Genomic DNA, 19,125 nt, shown 5'->3' with positions numbered 1-19,125 from the left:
TAAATTCAATCTTTACAGACTCGCTGCCTGATTAGAGCGTCCGGTACATCGCAGCAGGTCACAGCTGCTTCTCTCAGTCGTCGTGATGGTTAACTGTCAGTCTACCAAACAGTAAACCAGCAGAGGGCACAGGTCATCACAGAGTTAGGGGTTAGTTAGGGTGAGGAGTTAGTTAGGGTTGGGGTTAGTTAGGATAATAATTAGGGTTAGGGGTTAATTAGGGTTAGAGATTAGTTAGGATATGGGTTAGTTAGGGTGAGAGTTAGTTAGGGTGAGAGTTAGTTAGGGTTAGTGGTTAGGGATAATTAGGGTTAGGGGTTAGTTAGGGTTAGAGATTAGTTAGGATATGGGTGAGTTAGGGTTGGGGTTAGTTAGGGTGAGGGTTAATTAGGTTGGGGTTAGTTCAAATAAGGGTTAATTAGGGTGAGGGTTAGTTAGAATACAGATTAGTTAGGGTGAGGGTTAGTTAGGGGATAGTTAGAGTTGGGGTTAGTTAGGATAAGGGTTAATTAGGGTGAGGGTCAGTTAGGGTTGGGGTTATGGGTTAGTTAGGGTTAAGGTCTCATCTGTCTGATCAGGTCACCTGGTAAACATCCTGAACTTTCATTTTATTTTGTAGATTTTATTTCTATGATATAAAAATGTATTGTAAACTGTCAGATCGATGACCCTAACCCTCTGCCTTAGGAGATTCAGATTTCAATTTTAAACCGACACAGTCAAAAGAGAGAAACAGAGTAAGGATGAAGTCAGGTTTTTATTTGGTGTTGTTTATCATAAAGTTTAAAGCTGTTTATAATATTCAGTTTGGTTTAAACAAACCATTCGTATTCCTGTAAAATAAAAATGTCTGTTCCTGATCAGAAGACGTCTTCAGCATCCTGCAATCTGAATATATAATGTAAACTGTGCTTCACATGATGTTTCTTTTTCTTTTGTGAGTAAAAACATCTCCAATATCTTTGTGTGTCTGTACATTATTATTACTTTGGATTTTTTTCCTTCTGTTTTTTATCATTAGGGTTTGTGTAAACAAACAACCTTACAGAAGAAACAAACATTGTTTTTAACCTCAAAAACTTCTCTCCTGTTATGAACATATATATATATACATACACAAACATGCATATTACCATATATATACATTCCATGCCATAGCTGAAATAAAATAAAATAAAATGCACCTCTTTTCAGTTCAACAATGATGCTTTTATTTTGACAGGTGTTATAGGAAGCTGCTTTTATTTTGACAGTGCTTTGTGAGGAGTTTTATATATCAGCTAAAACAAACGCAGCTAAGAGCAGAGTTCAGTTTCCTGCAACATTTTGTGTTCCTGCTTTTAATTTGTCTTTGGAGCGTTTGGAACAAACCGACTTCACTGGATTTTGAGATATTTGTAAATGCGCAAGGTAGGTTGATAGGTCAAATGTAACATGTAACAGTCACATGTAACATCACAACCTTCACATGTAACATGTTCCTGAGGGTGAATGTTTGAGGTCATATTGGTCCTCTCATGTTGTTTATTTTCTGTGATAATGTTCATGCATGTTGTTTTTATGTTCAGGATGACACGTGTTTGTTCTTCCCATCTTCAGGCGTTTGCTACAGGAGGGTGAGTTCAGTTCACATTATTGATATGTGTCATCCTAAATTAATCAAATTAGATAAAATTATTTTAATAATAATACAAATAATGAATTCAAAAAGAAAAAACTTTTCAACAAATAATCCAAATAATTAATATTAATTAGTAGAGCTACTAACTCTTAATAATACTACAATACTGATACTTTAATCTGTGATACTGCGATATTAATTCTATATTATGTTTGAATTATGTTTGGTTTTTGGACTTCCATAAAAGTACAAAAGTTTCATCTGTTAAATGTGTTAAGGTTGTATGTGTGTGTGTGTGTGTGTGTGTGTGTGTGTGTGTGTGTGTGTGTGTGTGTGTGTGTGTGTGTGTGTGTGTGTGTGTGTGTGTGTGTGTGTGTGTGTGTGTTGTGTCTATATACGTATAGACACAGATCTATAGACACAGAAGAGGTCTCCAATCAGCACAGTTGTGAGTCACATTCAGGATCTGACCACATGTGGAGGATGGACACAGTCTGTCCCTCTGTCCTCAGTGACGGCATCGCGGTCATGAAAATGGGGCGGACAGGAGATCACAGTAACCTTTGACCTCCAAAATCTAATCTGATCAGACACACATGGACAGAAGAGACAATGGGACACAGGGGGACATGGAAGGACCGAACAGTGGACCGGTCCTTGAGACAGAATAAAACCAGCAGACAGCTTCACCGTTTGTCATCCATCTGATTTTATTAGAGGACTTTTAGAAAATGCTCAGCAGGGGATTCACTGACAGATGAACCAATCGGAGGACGGCGAAGACTCACAGGTGCTCAGGTGTCACTCAGCTTTGTTTCTCTTCACAGCTCCAGGTAACCTGTCCTGCAGCCTGAAAACACAGAAACCCCTGTCAGCTGGGTGTCCTTCCTGCCTGCCTGTCCTCTCCCTGCACCGTTCTGCAGGTTCTCTGCTGCTGACTAGTTCTGGTCCGGTTTCTTGACTTGAACCATGGTTACTGATGCCGCAGCGCTAACCTGCTCCTGATCAGTTAGCAGAGCTAAGTTCAAGATAACCAATCAAAACTTACAACCCTGTTTCCAAAAAAGATGTGACGCTGCGTAAAGTGTAAATAAAAACAGAATGTGATGATTTGTAAATCATGTAAACTCATATTTATTTGAAAATAGACAACATATCAAACGTTGAAATGGAGAAATTGTATTGTTTTAGAAAAATATATGCTGATTTGGATTTTAATGCCAGCCACATGTTTTTAAAATGTTGGGACAGGGTCATGTTTACCATTGTGCTGCATCACCTTTTCTTTTAACAACACTGTAAACGTTTGTCACCCGGACTCTTCTACTATGGAGCCATGCTGTTGGAATACGTGCAGAATGTGGTTTGACATTGTTTTGCTGAAATAAACAAGACCTTCCCTGAAAGAGACGTTGTCTGGATGACAGCATACAGTATGTATATATCATTTAGTATTAATGGTTCCTTCCTAGGTGTACAAGCTATCCATGTCATGTGCACTAATGCATCCCTGTACCATCACAGATGCTCGCTTTTTAACTGAGTGCTGAAAACAAGTTGGATGGTCCCTCTCCTCTGGTTTCTTCTTTGCATGGTAGAGTTTTAACCTGCATTTGTGGATGCAGTGATGAACTGTGTTCACAGACAATGGCTTTCAGAAGTGTTCCTGAGCCCATGCAGTGATTTCCACAACAGAATTGTCTTTTTTTAATGCAGCGCTGCCTGAGGGCCCGAAGATCACAACCATCCAATTTTGGTTTTCAGCCTTGTCCCTTGTGTAGAGATTTCTCCAGATTCTCTGAATCTTTTCATGATATTATGAACCGTAGATGATGAAATCCACAATTATTTGAAATTTTACGTTGAGTCTTTCGCAGACTGATGAACCTCTCACCGTCTTCCCTGCTGAGAGACTCTGCCTCTCTGAAAATATATTTTTATACCCAATCATGTCACTGATCTGCTGCCAGATAACCTAATTTGTTGTGAGATGTTCCACCAGGTGTTTTTTTTTGTTTTTTTTAGGGTTACACAACTTTTCCAGTCTTTTGTTGACCCTGTCCCAAATTTTGTTCGTTTTTTGCAACGAGTTGCTGCCATGAAATTACAAATAAGCATATTGGTTTTTTATCAAACTATAAAATTTCTCAGTTTCAACATATTTTGTCTTTGGTCTATTTTCATTAAATATGAGTTTACATGATTTACAAATCCTAATATTCTGTTTTTATTTACATTTTACACAGCTTTTTAGGAAACAGGGTTGTATAAAAGCTCCGCCTCCTGACCAATCAATGACATCAGTGATGGTAGGAGACGGCGTGGAGCTGACAGTGAGACATCTCTGTGGAGGACAGAGTGTTCAGAGACACACAGTCCTCTTTGTCTCTCTAACAGCTAGATTCATGTCATGCAGCTTCTGTCCTCTGATATCGTCCTACAGCGGGGACGGACAGATGCTGTGGACACTCAGAAGATGAGACAGAAACCGACCGTCTGCTTTGGAACTGTTTTATTTCTTATCGTCTCTGTCAGGTACCGTCGGGGGCCATCAATAATCACACACATGTGGTTTAATCTCAAACATGTAATAAACACGTTTACTTACTTCTGCAGAGTCTCCTCCAGTCTCGATCGAAACAACTCGATGTGATGATCAATCTTAGCCTGAACACACACACACACACACACACACACACACACACACAGGTGTGCTCAGGTCAGAGGAAGCAAGTCATAATGTCAACAATGTTTCCAACATGGCGTATAAAACTGTTTCTCACATTCTGTCTACGTTACGGAGGAAACGGCGACGTACCTTTTTCTTCTGGTAGATCAGTGGCGTGGTGAAGAAAATAATATCAGCTGGACACAAATACAAAAACAGTCAATCACACTATGTTCAATTAATTAATTAATTAACAATCTGGTCAGGAACAAACACTCACCGAGGATCAAGATGGTGACTCCATTAAACACAGCTCCGACATATGTCATCACCCACATGACAGCAGCAAGCTGAAACATAACGATAAACAGCTGAAACATGATGATAAACAACTGAAACAGGACGATAAACAGCTGAAACATGACGATAAACAGCTGAAATATGACGGTGAACAGCTGAAACAGGACGACAAACAGCTGAAACATGACAATAAACAGCTGAAATATGACGGTAAACAGCTGAAACATGACGATAAACAACTGAAACAGGACAACAAACAGCTGAAACATGATGATAAACAACTGAAACAGGACGACAAACAGCTGAAACATGATGATAAACAACTGAAACAGGACGACAAACAGCTGATCAGCTGGTCAGTTTTGAGTCTCCCCAGGACCTGAAATAGAACTCTTGTCCCCTGCAGGACCCTCCTCAAGCCTTAGATGGACCATAAGACCAGTTTAAAAGACTACAGGATGAGGTAACACCTGTAACCATAGTAATCATCACATTGGACTGGACTCCATGCTAACATTAGCCCCCACGCTAACAGAGTACAGACCTTCAGAGAGTCGACCAGGTCTTCAACCAGCAGCAGCCTCCTGGTCTGAGCGCTGAACCAGTTCAGGTGGACCAGACCCTGATCAGCCAGTTGGCGGACCGCCTCCGTGGACACCGAGATGTCCCGGTCCAGAAGAAACCTGAGAGGGACGAATACAAGGGGCAGGAGGACATGAACACGTGTGTCTGGGTGTTATTGTGCTTTACTGTGTTACTGTGTGTGATTGATGCTGTGTGTCTGTTTGTTATTGTATTATTGTATGTGTCTGTGTTATTTTGGGTCTGTTATTTTGTGTGTCTGTGTGTGTCTGTGTGTTATTGTGTGTCTGAGTGTTATTGTGGTATTTTGTGTGTCTGTGTGTGTCTGAGTGTTATTGTGGTATTTTGTGTGTCTGTGTGTGTCTGAGTGTTATTGTGGTATTTTGTGTGTCTGTGTGTGTCTGTGTGTTACTGTGGTATTTTGTGTGTCTGTGTATTACTTGAATGGATGACCTTCGTCGGACTTTTGGACCGCCTGTATTACCGACTTATAAACCCTGCAGACAGGTAGCAGACAACTCTTAAAATGACATCATTTCTTGTGATTTACACCTCTCTCTGAGGTCATTGATCTGTGAATTGAAGCCCCACCCACCTGAAGGTGATAGTGACACAGAGGCAGGCCAGCAGCAGGTAGGACACCACGCTGATGACTGACAGCGTTGCCACAGAGATGAGAATCAGCAGCGATAGGCCAAACGCTGACGCTGACTTCCTGGGTTCTCTCCAGTGGATGAGCTGCAGGGCTGAGACAGAGAAGACGGTTGGACAGCTGGAAGACACATGGACACGTCCTCAGAAACAGACCCGCTGCTGCACAGCACGATGGGTAATAATTTATCCTTTTCAGCTCAACGATGCACAAAGAATGACAAGCCAGGACCGGGACCAGGTCCAGGACATGGACCAAATCCAGGACCAGGACCAGGAACATAACAAGAACCAAAACCATAACCGGGACCAGAAACAGAAACAGAAACAGAAACACAGCCTTCAGGGACCTTCAGGAAGCCTCGAGAACCTTTAGGAATGCTTAGGATCCTTCAGGAGCCCTCAGGAACCTCCGGGAACCTTCAGGAACCTTTAGCAACCTTCAAGAACCCTTACGAACCTTCAGGAACCTCCGGGAACCTTCAGGAACCTACAGGAACCTTTAGCAACCTTCAGGAACCCTTACGAACCTTCAGGGACCTTCGGGAACTTGCGGGAATGACCAGGGACCTTCAGGGACCCTTAGGAACCCTCGGGACCCTTCAGGAACCCTCAGGGACCCTCAGGAACCTTCAGGAACTTGGTTTGTTCAACAGACGTGTTCCCCACCTCCCCCCCAGTATAATCCCAATTTAACCCTCACACACATGAAGTCATGTGAATTAGATTACGGAGGCGGAGCTACATACCACAACCTCTTACAGACCACCAGCTGCTGTCAGAGTTCAGTCTGAGGTTCTGGTCCGGTTCTGTACGACTGTTGTAATTAACAGGATTTGTGTGTTGATGCAACGATGTCATCAATAAACTACACACACATTCTGATCAATACGATCTCAGAAACAAACAAAAGATCACTTTACACGAAGGTTCTGTTGCGAGTGGAACACAGAGAACGTTCCAATAACAGATTATTGAGTTCTGAACAGGAACCACACACTGACACACACACACACACTGCTTCTTGAATCAGTCAGCTGATCAGTTCACTCAGAACAAAACAGCTTTGTCTCCTGGTTAACAGGTCAGAGGTCAACTCTCACCAGAACTGGATAACAGCAGGAAAGCAGCTGGCAGGTTGAAGGGTCAGTCCACTTCCTGTTTACAACAAACATTTAAGCATCATAAATATGATGAACCTGTCAGCCAATCGGCAGCCGATCAACTCCATGACAACCTGCTGATTGAGATGTGTGAAAGCTCTGGAGACAGTAAGCGGCCTTTAAGTTCAGGTTGTTGTTGTTGTTGTTGCAGCTGAAGTTGTGGAGCTTTTGACTGCTTCACCTGAGCTTTCATCCCAATCTGGAGCAGCCTATCAGGTGTGTGCTCTTACCTGAGTGTGTGAGGTCTCTGAGCGTGGAAGAGGAGCAGTTGTTGGATGAAAAAGAGCTGGAGCTGCTGCTGGTTGAGTCGGCCATTTTCTGCTTCTTCTCCTGCAGGTTGAGTTTGATTGTGTGTGACCTGCTGCTCTGGAAGCTGTGCTGATGGCCAACTGGGGGCGTGGCTTGGTATGGGGGCGTGTCCACATGATATGCTGGTTTTTAACCCTCTGTATTCATGTAAAGTTGATCGGAGCAGGTGGATGTGATGAATTCAGAAGCTGTAGGTGTGTTTGATTTTTTTCATCCTGGCAGGACATTAAACCTTAATCGTCAAGATTACATCATATCTCGTTAAATAACGAGCTCATTCCAGAATGCATCTGTAGATATAGATGACTGACTGTAACAGTGTTTTCAATTTACAACCCTGTTTCCAAAACAGTCGTGACGCTGTGTAAAATGTAAATAAAAACAGAATGTGATTATTTGTAAATCATGTAAATTCGCATCACCTCTTCTTTTAACAACACTGGAGATTTGAAAGTGAAATGTTGTCCCATTCTGGCCAGATATAGGATTTAAGGTCTCAACAGTTTAGGGTCTCTGTTGTATTTTTCATTTCATGATGCTCCAAATGTTTTCAATGGGTGACAGGTCTGGACTGCATGAGGCCAGTTTATCACCCAGACTTGACCTTGACTTTGATATTGACATTGACATTGACCTGGACCTGGACCTGGACCTGGACAGTGACCGTGACCTGGACCGTGGCCTGGACCTGGAGGGCAGCAGTGAGAGTCGGAGCAGAGCGGGGCAGAGTTGTTGAATCTTGCATGACTCATGCACAGGTCAACACGCTCAAACACACAACAGTGACTGATGCAGTAAAAACAGGAATGGGTGATGAAGCTTTTGGCAGGTCGGCCCTCTTTGGACCGGGTCAAGCAGATCTAGATGATCTAGAAGATTTCAGGCTGACAGCCAAATCGCTTGATGGAGACTTGATAGAAGCAAGGCGGGTTTTTCTAGAAGTGAGCACGGTCCAGCGGCCCGATTCCTCGTTACATGAATGAGGGCCGAACTCTCCGAGCCTTCGGAACCTTTAGGAGTTCAGAAAAACTCATGACACTCTCATCGAAGATTTAAGGATCTGAATGAAACCAGGTTTTAAAAAATATCTCAACACTGAAGTACATGTGAAGAAGAGAGGTTTGAATCACACAGACCAGTTCCAGACCTGGTCCAAGTCCAGGAGGAGACCAGGTCCAGGAGGAGACCAGGTCCAGGAAGACACCAGGTCCAGGAGGACACCAGGTCCAGGAGGAGACCAGGTCCAGGAAGACACCAGGTCCAGGAGGAATCCCGGGCTCATCTGCAGCAGTGATCTACAACATGTTAATAGAGACTTGGAGCTTCAAAATAAAAGCATGTGTGAACTGGAATGATTTCTCACCGCTGGATTTCACCGGGCGCGGTTCGATGATGTCACATCCTCCACACGGCGGCGTTCACAAGCCATCTGTCATCTTTCCTCCATGTTTGTGTTCCTGGCTGATGAACTCTTTTGGTCGTTAAACCAAGATGTTAACATTTGCCTGTTTCCAGTGTTTTTGTTCCATTTTTGACTGTGGTGGGGCAAAAAGACATTTGAACATCTTGATTTGGGTTTAGGGGGAATGATAATGTTTGCTTTTTAAGGATTTATTTAAAACCATAATTGTCTTATTTACAGCTAATGAAAATAACATTGGTTGTAGCCCTGCAGTTCTTCTATGATACTATTCTGCTGTAGTTTCCTTTCTGTAAATACCTTATAAAAGAGATGCAGAGTTAAAACAAAACTGGGGCCACAAGATAAAGGATAGAGATGCCGACATAGTTAATGTACGTCAGTGGTGAACATTTTCCACATCTTAGGTTTTAATTAATTCATGTGGACCCCAATGGTCCTGGTAAAGTGGGACGTTTGGACCCGCCTTGACAGTTGTCCCCGTTGTTGGTAATCTAATCTTGCTAGCATGACTGTACATTACAAAAAACCCTTTGTGCACATTGACTTAAGGTTTTATTTTTTTCTCTTTTTACCATCATCATTTCTAGACCACGTATATTTACCTGCTCTGCATCTCATATTGTGGCATTTTTGCTCAAGCCACTTTTGATGCTGCTTGTAAAACTGTGATTTTTCAACGATGATAATGGTTAAAAATTTCTGCACTGCTGTGAGAAAGAAAAGAAAAAAAAAAAAAGGCCTCTTCTGTGCGAAAGATGACAGTCAGTGTTAAACCAATAGGAGACGAGCGCATGTGACTCCCAGCCAATCGGATACAGCTCCCCTTTCTCCGCGCAAGAGGAGTATAAAAGACCCCGCACCCTGAAACCCAACAGCTTCTTACACAGGACTCCTTGACAGTCGGTCGTGAAAGTAAAGTTTATCTCCATCCTTGTTGTTTCATCTCCAAAGTAAAAGCAAAAATGGTGAGTAAACTAAAAATCTTTTAATCTAAGATAACTAAAATGTTTAACGTGAGATCGATTTATTGGCATTATGAGTCTTTGATGTAAATTACCGAAATGGGAGCTTCGAGGGTTTTATCCAGCTGGAAAGCATTTAAACATTTGCATAGTTTTGTAATGGGCAAATGTGGGAACGGGTTTCTGTCTCCCTGTGGACACTATTAAGGAAAATTGTCCCGCCTCCTATAGACAAAATGACTGATAAGTCACCTGTCAGACGTTGTGGGAATAAATGTAGACAATGAATGGCTGGCCGGCGAGTAACAAAGAGGTTTTGTTTTTTTCGTCTGTGGCAGGAAGGCGCTGTTTTCTATTTGTAGTAATGAAGACAGCTAAGCAGGGGAGGGAGGGATTGGATACCTCCCTCATTTTAGAGGTGGACGGGGGATTAGTTCGTGTTTTTGTCCGTAATTTACGGGCTGTCGTCGTCGCTAACGGTCCACCTCATCCTCACCGCCGTCTGATGCAGCAGGTTGTCTCCCATCACTGTCCGGCCTTAACGGCTGCAGTGCGTTTATCTGTGGACCCGCCCTGGTCCCTCGGGAGAGTCCATGTTCATCCGCCGTAGGGGTGTGTGACGTCACCAGAGCAGGGCGAGAGACGTTTAACGCGCTTTCACGTTCGACGTGTTTATTTCGATGCTTGGTTTATATACGCGATTTAATTCAGAAATATATATATTTTTTTGTAATTTGACAATTTACCTTTAGCTCATTTAACAGCCACGGGTGGTGGCTAAAGGAGCTCCCCCCCCCCCAGTTGTTGAAATGATTTTGACCTGGTTACAGTTGGAGTGATCTGCATTGATTGATTTAGGTACAAATCAATTTATTTATTGCTACATCGTATTTTTGTCAGATAAAATCATTTTTCTGTCTTGATCATATTAAATGCACCGTCATTGATCGTGTTCGCTTGAATAAACTGATTCAAACACTAAATGTGTAACATATTGGCTTTTATCAGGTGACTCGGTCATGAGGTTGTGATATCTGGTGCGGTATGAAGTCTGTATTTCTACCTCATTCATTCGGTCCTCAGGTTTTTAAGTTGACCTACTCATTTAATTAATAATCTGAAGTACATGATTAGTTGTAGTTAAAACACAGTTGGTTAACATTAACTCTAATTCTTTCTTTCCACAGCGTGAGTGTATCTCAGTGCACGTTGGTCAGGCCGGTGTCCAGATTGGTAATGCCTGCTGGGAGCTCTACTGCCTGGAACATGGGATCCAGCCGGACGGACAGATGCCAAGTGACAAGACCATGGGAGGAGGAGACGACTCCTTCAACACCTTTTTCAGCGAGACTGGAGCTGGAAAACACGTCCCCAGAGCTGTTTTTGTGGACCTGGAGCCCACTGTCATCGGTAAGTGTCCTCAATTCAAGCTGAAAATGAATTTAAGTAATTAAAAGTGTAATATCTGGATGTCAATGAACCACGCCTAAATCAATGCCCGTTTTTGTCTCCTTAGATGAGGTGCGCTCTGGGACCTACCGCCAGCTGTTCCACCCTGAGCAGCTGATCACTGGAAAGGAGGATGCCGCCAACAACTACGCCCGTGGACACTACACCATCGGCAAAGAGATCATCGACCTGGTTCTGGACAGGATCCGCAAACTGGTGGGTGAATTCATACCGGTTATTTTCCAATTTAACTTCAAATTGGCAAATCAAATGACATGACTGTATCTCGTATGTGGTTTCCGTCTCTCCCTCTCTGTCTTCAGGCTGATCAGTGCACCGGTCTTCAGGGCTTCCTGGTTTTCCACAGCTTCGGTGGCGGCACCGGCTCCGGTTTCACCTCCCTGCTGATGGAGCGTCTGTCCGTCGACTACGGCAAGAAGTCCAAGCTGGAGTTCTCCATCTACCCAGCTCCCCAGGTGTCCACGGCTGTGGTGGAGCCCTACAACGCCATCCTGACCACCCACACCACCCTCGAGCACTCCGACTGTGCCTTCATGGTAGATAACGAGGCCATCTACGACATCTGCCGTAGGAACCTCGATATCGAGCGTCCTTCCTACACCAACCTGAACAGGTTGATCAGTCAGATCGTGTCCTCCATCACTGCTTCCCTTCGTTTCGATGGTGCCCTCAATGTTGATCTGACAGAGTTCCAGACCAACTTGGTGCCCTATCCCCGTATCCACTTCCCTCTGGCCACCTACGCCCCCGTCATCTCTGCCGAGAAGGCGTACCACGAGCAGCTCACTGTGTCCGAGATCACAAACGCCTGCTTCGAGCCGGCCAATCAGATGGTCAAATGTGACCCTCGCCACGGCAAGTACATGGCTTGCTGCCTCTTGTACCGTGGTGACGTGGTGCCCAAAGATGTCAACGCTGCCATCGCCACCATTAAAACCAAGCGCACCATCCAGTTTGTGGACTGGTGCCCCACTGGTTTCAAGGTGGGCATCAACTACCAGCCGCCCACCGTAGTTCCCGGTGGAGACCTGGCCAAGGTCCAGAGGGCCGTGTGCATGCTGAGCAACACCACTGCTATTGCAGAGGCCTGGGCTCGGCTCGACCACAAGTTTGATCTGATGTACGCTAAGCGTGCCTTTGTTCACTGGTATGTAGGTGAGGGTATGGAGGAGGGAGAGTTCTCCGAGGCCAGAGAAGACATGGCAGCTCTGGAGAAGGATTACGAGGAGGTCGGAGTCGACTCCGTTGAGGGTGAAGGAGAGGAGGAAGGAGAGGAGTATTAAAAGGAACCTCAAGGCCCTAAATGTAGAATGAATGGTTAATTAAAATGGTCAAAGAGCGCCATCATAAGTTCTCTGATGTAGTTCTGTCAAACATCTGGCTTATTGTTGGCATTTGTTCACTCGTGTTTATGTGTTAGATGGTCTCTAAATGAACAACAAAATAATGGTAAAAATTGTGTTTCTTTTTTTTTTGTGATGTTCAGATGTACCATGGAGATATTAAAGGAGTTAACTGCTGGATTTTGTCTTTCAATTTTTTTTTCCAGAAAAAGAAGTCATACTGAAAACCCTAAAGAATTCATTCAAACTATGAAATACTGATCACACAAATGCCAAATCTTTCCGGTTCCACACCCGGCTCGACACAAAACATTACTCTTAATGCGCCTGAAAGAGTTTCTTTGGCTCTACTACTCACCTGATCATGACAATGGCTGTATGTATTTATTAGCGTTACAGCAGCCAAGTCACAAAAACAAACACTAACAGTTTTAAAGACATTCGGAAGTTAAAACTAAAATAAATCACAATACTTTAAAAGGTTCCTTGTGATATTCTGTATTAGTCTATTACATAGTTGTTTATTAGTTTGAATGCATGTTAAAGTGCTTCTTTAGAGTGGCTTAAATGAGAAGTGGAAATAAAGAACAAGTGAATTTATATGGACATGTGGGGCTGCATAAATTATTGGGGTCAAGTTTTAATGATAAAAACTTCCCAAAACATGTTTAACCGGCAGCATTATTTCATGACAGTCCACAAACTCCCATCTTCTCTTCAGCATGATGAAGCTCTTGATATATGGGGCCCTCTGGTGGTGGCAGAGTGTTAGTGCATCAAAACCTTGAAGCTCCAGGAGGAGGCTGTGATGGAAAGGAAATCCACCAAATGTAAGAATAAATGAAAAATACATGTCAAAAACAATGTTTTCATCTGCCAATTAAAAGAAATATTATTACAAGATTTTATAAACATTGTCAAAATATCAAGTTTCATTTCCTTTACTTAAAACTAAGGAATTATGTCTTAGACGGTAACTAAAGTAGTCTACAGTAATGAGTACTATGTTAAGCTAAATGTACTTGAGACTATTTCCTGCTTTAGTATATTACAATTCAAAAGGAAATATTGCACTGACAGCTGTAGTTATTACTTATCTACAAACATGGATGTATTGTAAAATGAACTTTTAATGTATCATGCATCCTTTGAAGATTAAACATGTAGTTCTCAGTTTAAGGCCTGTGAGCCTTTACAAAAAAAGCAGTTTCTTAGGACTCTCAAAATTTCAGATGACTATTGTCCTCTGATTGTCTCAAATCGTATTATTTGATTACATATTTGAGGCCCAGTGAGGGACATTTATCTATTTTATTAAAAAATAAATAAATAAAGATTCCTAAAAAAAAAATCCACAAATATGAGTACAAATTTGTGAAGCAGAACTTGTCTTCTTTTATTTTATTTCTACCACTTTAATCATCTGACAACCCTTCAGGTTTATCTTGTGAGGCTTTGGAGGGTCGCGGCAACTACTTTGGGAAATATAAAATTATTCTATCAAGCTGTATGTATTTTGTATTATGTGTTTGTATTATGTGTTTTATTAATACTACTAATAGTTTGTATTTTGAAGGCAAAGTTTGACTTTTAATGTCGTATTACTAGGTTATTGAGTACTAGTTATACTCTGTTTTTTCGGGGGGTTAAAAATATCAGGAAACAGCCAGTCTGAAAATAGAAACATTTAGAAGACTCCGTTAAGTAACTGACGTGTGAAAACAATAGAAAACAAAAGTAAATAACGATTACAAAACTTTTTATTTTTTTATTTTTATTTTTTTTAAAGTATTCACTTCCGGTGCAAAACCGACTGCTGTCAGTTGAATTGCCCCACTTTCACGAAGGAGCTCGTGGCGTGTCAATGAAAAAGCAAACTGTTTCATTTTGACCAATAGGAACGCGGCCCGTGTGACGTCAAACCAATCGGATTCAGCAGCCCGTTTCCGGCCGGTCAGAAAGTATAAATTGCCCCGCCTAGCAGAAAGGCGCTAGTTACCTCCAGCACTGGACTCATCAAGGCCCGTTCGTTGGAGCTAACTCTGTTGCTTCCTCTTCCTCAACTCTTCTCAACATCCGGAACCATGGTGAGTTTAAAAAGTTAGTGGTGTTGTTTTAACCAAATTTTAAAAAAAAAAATTAAAAAATAAAAAAAAAAAAAAGGATTTGTTTTGACAGTGTAACAGAAAGATAACGGAATAAAAACTTTTGAATGAGCAGAATTAAATGTTAACATTTGAACTGAGAGAGAATAATGTACAAAAAAAATGAACATTTCAGACTGTTATCTAAACTTCGTCATGAAGCGAGTCGTGCTTGGTGGAAGTCGACAAGGGGTACAGCCCAAATTCAGGCTGTCCGGTTCCCTCTCTCCGTTCGCCCATGGACCTATTAGGTCGGTGTACTTCCAGCCTGAAGCATTCCTCTGATTTCTAGTGCCTCTTTGAAGGGGGCCTTTATGAAACTGCAACCACAGGCTTTTTCAAACAAAACCTATTCACTCAAAGCTTTGAGCTTTTTTTTTTTTTTAATGTTTAATCTTCCAGTCTGTTAAAACTCTAACCAGCTGCAGCTGTTTGGTTTGTTCCACTTCTTAACTTTGATGTGAAAATGTTTGTTCTCGACACAAAGACTTTTTTTTTTCTTCTTCTTCTGAAGTCCATGAACAGTCAGCCTCTTTGTGATATTTCTGTCCCTAAAGATGTTCAGTTCAGACTGTGTGCGCAACATGTCAGGCGGCTGTAGTCATGCTGTTTGTGCGTCACATTTTTTTTAACAAAGGAGCCTATTTTTCTCTTCCTTGGATGCTGCATTAGATCAAGCGCAGTCCTAAACATGTGATGAGTCTCCTTGAGAGTAATCGGTGAAAAGTAGACCGAGGATTTTAATTTTTTTTTTCTTTTCTTTCTGTCTTTCTTCAGCCAACCAAGTTTTCCGTGTGTGTGTTTATATATAAATGGAGTTCTAGTTACAAAGAATGAACTGGATTTACTCTTTTTTTTATTTTTCTTCTTCTTTCTTTTCTTTCTTTCTTTCTTTCCACAGCGTGAGTGTATCTCAGTGCACGTTGGTCAGGCCGGTGTCCAGATTGGTAATGCCTGCTGGGAGCTCTACTGCCTGGAACATGGGATCCAGCCGGACGGACAGATGCCAAGTGACAAGACCAGGGGAGGAGGAGACGACTCCTTCAACACTTTCTTCAGCGAGACTGGAGCTGGAAAACACGTCCCCAGAGCTGTTTTTGTGGACCTGGAGCCCACTGTCATCGGTAAGTGTCCTCAATTCAAACTGAACTTTAATCTAAGTAAATAGAAGTGTAATATCTGGATGTCAATGAACCACGCCTAAATCAATGCCCGTTTTTGTCTCCTTAGATGAGGTGCGCTCTGGGATCTACCGCCAGCTGTTCCACCCTGAGCAGCTGATCACTGGAAAGGAGGATGCCGCCAACAACTACGCCCGTGGACACTACACCATCGGCAAAGAGATCATCGACCTGGTTCTGGACAGGATCCGCAAACTGGTGGGTGAATTCATACCGGTTATTTTCCAATTTAACTTCAAATTGGCAAATCAAATGACATGACTGTATCTCGTATGTGGTTTCCGTCTCTCCCTCTCTGTCTTCAGGCTGATCAGTGCACCGGTCTTCAGGGCTTCCTGGTTTTCCACAGCTTCGGTGGCGGCACCGGCTCCGGTTTCACCTCCCTGCTGATGGAGCGTCTGTCCGTCGACTACGGCAAGAAGTCCAAGCTGGAGTTCTCCATCTACCCAGCTCCCCAGGTGTCCACGGCTGTGGTGGAGCCCTACAACGCCATCCTGACCACCCACACCACCCTCGAGCACTCCGACTGTGCCTTCATGGTAGATAACGAGGCCATCTACGACATCTGCCGTAGGAACCTCGATATCGAGCGTCCTTCCTACACCAACCTGAACAGGTTGATCAGTCAGATCGTGTCCTCCATCACTGCGTCCCTTCGTTTCGATGGTGCCCTCAATGTTGATCTGACAGAGTTCCAGACCAACTTGGTGCCCTATCCCCGTATCCACTTCCCTCTGGCCACCTACGCCCCCGTCATCTCTGCCGAGAAGGCGTACCACGAGCAGCTCACTGTGTCCGAGATCACAAACGCCTGCTTCGAGCCGGCCAATCAGATGGTCAAATGTGACCCTCGCCACGGCAAGTACATGGCTTGCTGCCTCTTGTACCGTGGTGACGTGGTGCCCAAAGATGTCAACGCTGCCATCGCCACCATCAAAACAAAGCGCACCATCCAGTTTGTGGACTGGTGCCCCACTGGTTTCAAGGTGGGCATCAACTACCAGCCGCCCACCGTAGTTCCCGGTGGAGACCTGGCCAAGGTCCAGAGGGCCGTGTGCATGCTGAGCAACACCACTGCTATTGCAGAGGCCTGGGCTCGGCTCGACCACAAGTTTGATCTGATGTACGCTAAGCGTGCCTTTGTTCACTGGTATGTAGGTGAGGGTATGGAGGAGGGAGAGTTCTCCGAGGCCAGAGAAGACATGGCAGCTCTGGAGAAGGATTACGAGGAGGTCGGAACAGATAGTTTGGGAGAGGAAGATGACGGGGAAGAGTATTAAAAAGACATTACTCCATGTTTGGTGGTCTGTGTCTTTATTAATGTCAAAAAATAAAGCTCTTTTATTTACCACACTATTGTCAGCTTCTCTAATTCATTTATCATGTAGGGCAGAAATGATGCAGTGTTAGCAATTTCCTGTTTTAATAGATAAAGTTTCTGTCGTTCTCATTCAGACTAAACACTTCATGTTTCACTCTTCTCCAGTGACAAACCCTGAAACATAACATTTACCTCATGGTATAATATTTTTAGTGTTACTTTGAAGCTTACATATACTTTAACTATAGAGCTGACGCTCTACTCATTTTAGTTAAATGGGGGCAGTGATGTTCAGATTTTGGACTCCACCATGTTGAAGTTAATAAAAACCACAAACTAAACAAACTATTTGATGTTGCTGCAAATATCATGTAGTTCAACTCGAGATGTAATTTCTATCCTTTAAAATTGAAATAAAGAAGGTGGGACACACGGCAACAACTGAGGAAAAATAGATAAAAATGGGCCAATAAAAGACCGAGTCAAGATGAAAGTCAGTTATCATTAACAATGATCTTTAATTCAGAAAAACGTCATAGTTCCTTTAATTTCTTTTTTTAAACTTTTCCGAGGGGCTGGAGGAGATATGAATATTTTTCCCATCCCTGTTATATGTGTATATATATTTTATTTTTTTCTGTACAACATTTTTATCAGTTTTGTGTGAATTACAGGATAAATTAGTTCGTGAATTTCCTTTAGGAAGGTTACTGTGATATTATAGAACAAAAATATGAGATCTTTATTTACAAATACTCCCCCCCCCAAAAAAATGCAAATACATTGAGTCTAAAGATTTAACATTACTAGGAACCTGTACAAATTGTTAAGCCTGTTAAGGAAATGAATCTATTTTCAGATAAATCACATTATTTTTCAGGGATACTGGCAATTCATCCATCTGAAATAACCCTAAAAATCACTTAATTTATCATTCTAATATGAAAAAAATGTGTATGCAACATTCAGATTGAACGTTTTGACATTTAACAGTTCAATAAAGGTAGAAAAAAAAAAAACACTGCCACAATGGCACTGTTGTAGATCTACGGAGGCCCTGAAGGGTCACGGGGGATCAGTTCTTTCAGGACAACCTTTGCGTTACCCCGCAATACTTTTCTTCTTCCGTTCACTCCGAGCCACGTCTGTTTTCAGTCAGCTGCTCTGGTCCTCATGAACAGCGGCGAGTTGGTCAACAGCAGCAATAACAATCAGATACTACGGGAATTAGAGATGATGTGACAAGTTAATGCATTTCGTGCTCATTGGTGTTAAAAGGCCGAAACCCCGGCCGTATTCAGCTACTTGTGAGCAGAGTAGTCGTCTGAAATTTTGAGTCCTAAAAAACAGGTTTTTTTGTAAAGGCTCACAGGCTGAGAACTAGATGTTTAATCTTCAAAGGATGCATGATACATTAAAAGTTCATCCATGTTTGTAGATAAGTAATAACTACAGCTTAGTGTAATATACTAAAGCAGGAAATAGTCTCAAGTACAACTTCCTTTTTTTTTTATAAAAAAAAAAAAAAAAAATTTAAATACAGCAAGTCCAGCAGTCAATTCTTTTAATATCTCCATGATACATTGTGACATCATCAAAAAAAAAGAGAAACACAACTTTTACTATTATTTTGTTGTTCATTTAGAGACCATCTAACATGTAAACACGAGTGAACAAATGCCAACAATAAGCCAGATGTTTGACAGAACTACATCAGAGAACTTATGATGGCGCTCTTTGACCATTTTAATTAACCATTCATTCTACATTTAGGGCCTTGAGGTTACTTTTAATACTCCTCTCCTTCCTCCTCTCCCTCCCCATCAGCAGAGTCGACTCCGACCTCCTCGTAATCCTTCTCCAGAGCTGCCATGTCTTCTCTGGCCTCGGAGAACTCTCCCTCCTCCATACCCTCACCTACATACCAGTGAACAAAGGCACGCTTAGCGTACATCAGATCAAACTTGTGGTCGAGCCGAGCCCAGGC

At 42.5% G+C, this 19,125-nt stretch overlaps 3 protein-coding genes and 1 long non-coding RNA gene across 4 annotated transcripts; 3 read left to right on the top strand and 1 right to left on the bottom strand.

Annotated features, from left to right (window-relative positions):
- The first annotated feature begins 5 nt into the window (after positions 1–5).
- Positions 6–959, top strand: LOC138630320 (uncharacterized). The gene is made up of 2 exons (XR_011311632.1): positions 6–177; positions 239–959. It is a non-coding gene; the product is annotated as an uncharacterized lncRNA (long non-coding RNA).
- Positions 960–2,329: 1,370 nt separating this feature from the next.
- On the bottom strand, positions 2,330–7,311 carry LOC138630301 (reticulon-3-B-like). The gene is made up of 8 exons (XM_069714546.1): positions 7,216–7,311; positions 5,767–5,917; positions 5,612–5,668; positions 5,134–5,272; positions 4,570–4,639; positions 4,440–4,486; positions 4,230–4,288; positions 2,330–2,471 (listed from the first exon to the last, which is right to left on the bottom strand). Exons 1-8 carry the CDS (start codon positions 7,298–7,300, stop codon positions 2,423–2,425), a joined length of 657 nt encoding a protein of 218 aa, XP_069570647.1. The 5' UTR covers positions 7,301–7,311; the 3' UTR covers positions 2,330–2,422.
- Positions 7,312–9,572: 2,261 nt separating this feature from the next.
- Positions 9,573–12,669, top strand: LOC138630300 (tubulin alpha chain-like). The gene is made up of 4 exons (XM_069714544.1): positions 9,573–9,682; positions 10,867–11,089; positions 11,196–11,344; positions 11,452–12,669. Exons 1-4 carry the CDS (start codon positions 9,680–9,682, stop codon positions 12,430–12,432), a joined length of 1,356 nt encoding a protein of 451 aa, XP_069570645.1. The 5' UTR covers positions 9,573–9,679; the 3' UTR covers positions 12,433–12,669.
- Positions 12,670–15,539: 2,870 nt separating this feature from the next.
- Positions 15,540–17,168, top strand: LOC138630299 (tubulin alpha-1C chain-like). Its single transcript, XM_069714543.1, has 3 exons — positions 15,540–15,760; positions 15,867–16,015; positions 16,123–17,168. Exons 1-3 carry the CDS (start codon positions 15,640–15,642, stop codon positions 17,095–17,097), a joined length of 1,245 nt encoding a protein of 414 aa, XP_069570644.1. The 5' UTR covers positions 15,540–15,639; the 3' UTR covers positions 17,098–17,168.
- Positions 17,169–19,125: the final 1,957 nt, after the last annotated feature.

This window comes from Brachyistius frenatus, unplaced genomic scaffold (assembly GCF_029030835.1).
Source record: "Brachyistius frenatus isolate BFR_SWC_R1_liver_20210118 unplaced genomic scaffold, ASM2903083v1 Contig_132, whole genome shotgun sequence".
NCBI classification, from domain to species: domain Eukaryota; kingdom Metazoa; phylum Chordata; class Actinopteri; family Embiotocidae; genus Brachyistius; species Brachyistius frenatus.
The sequence above is the reverse complement of the archived record's forward strand: the minus strand, read 5'-3'. Positions and strand labels throughout refer to the sequence as shown.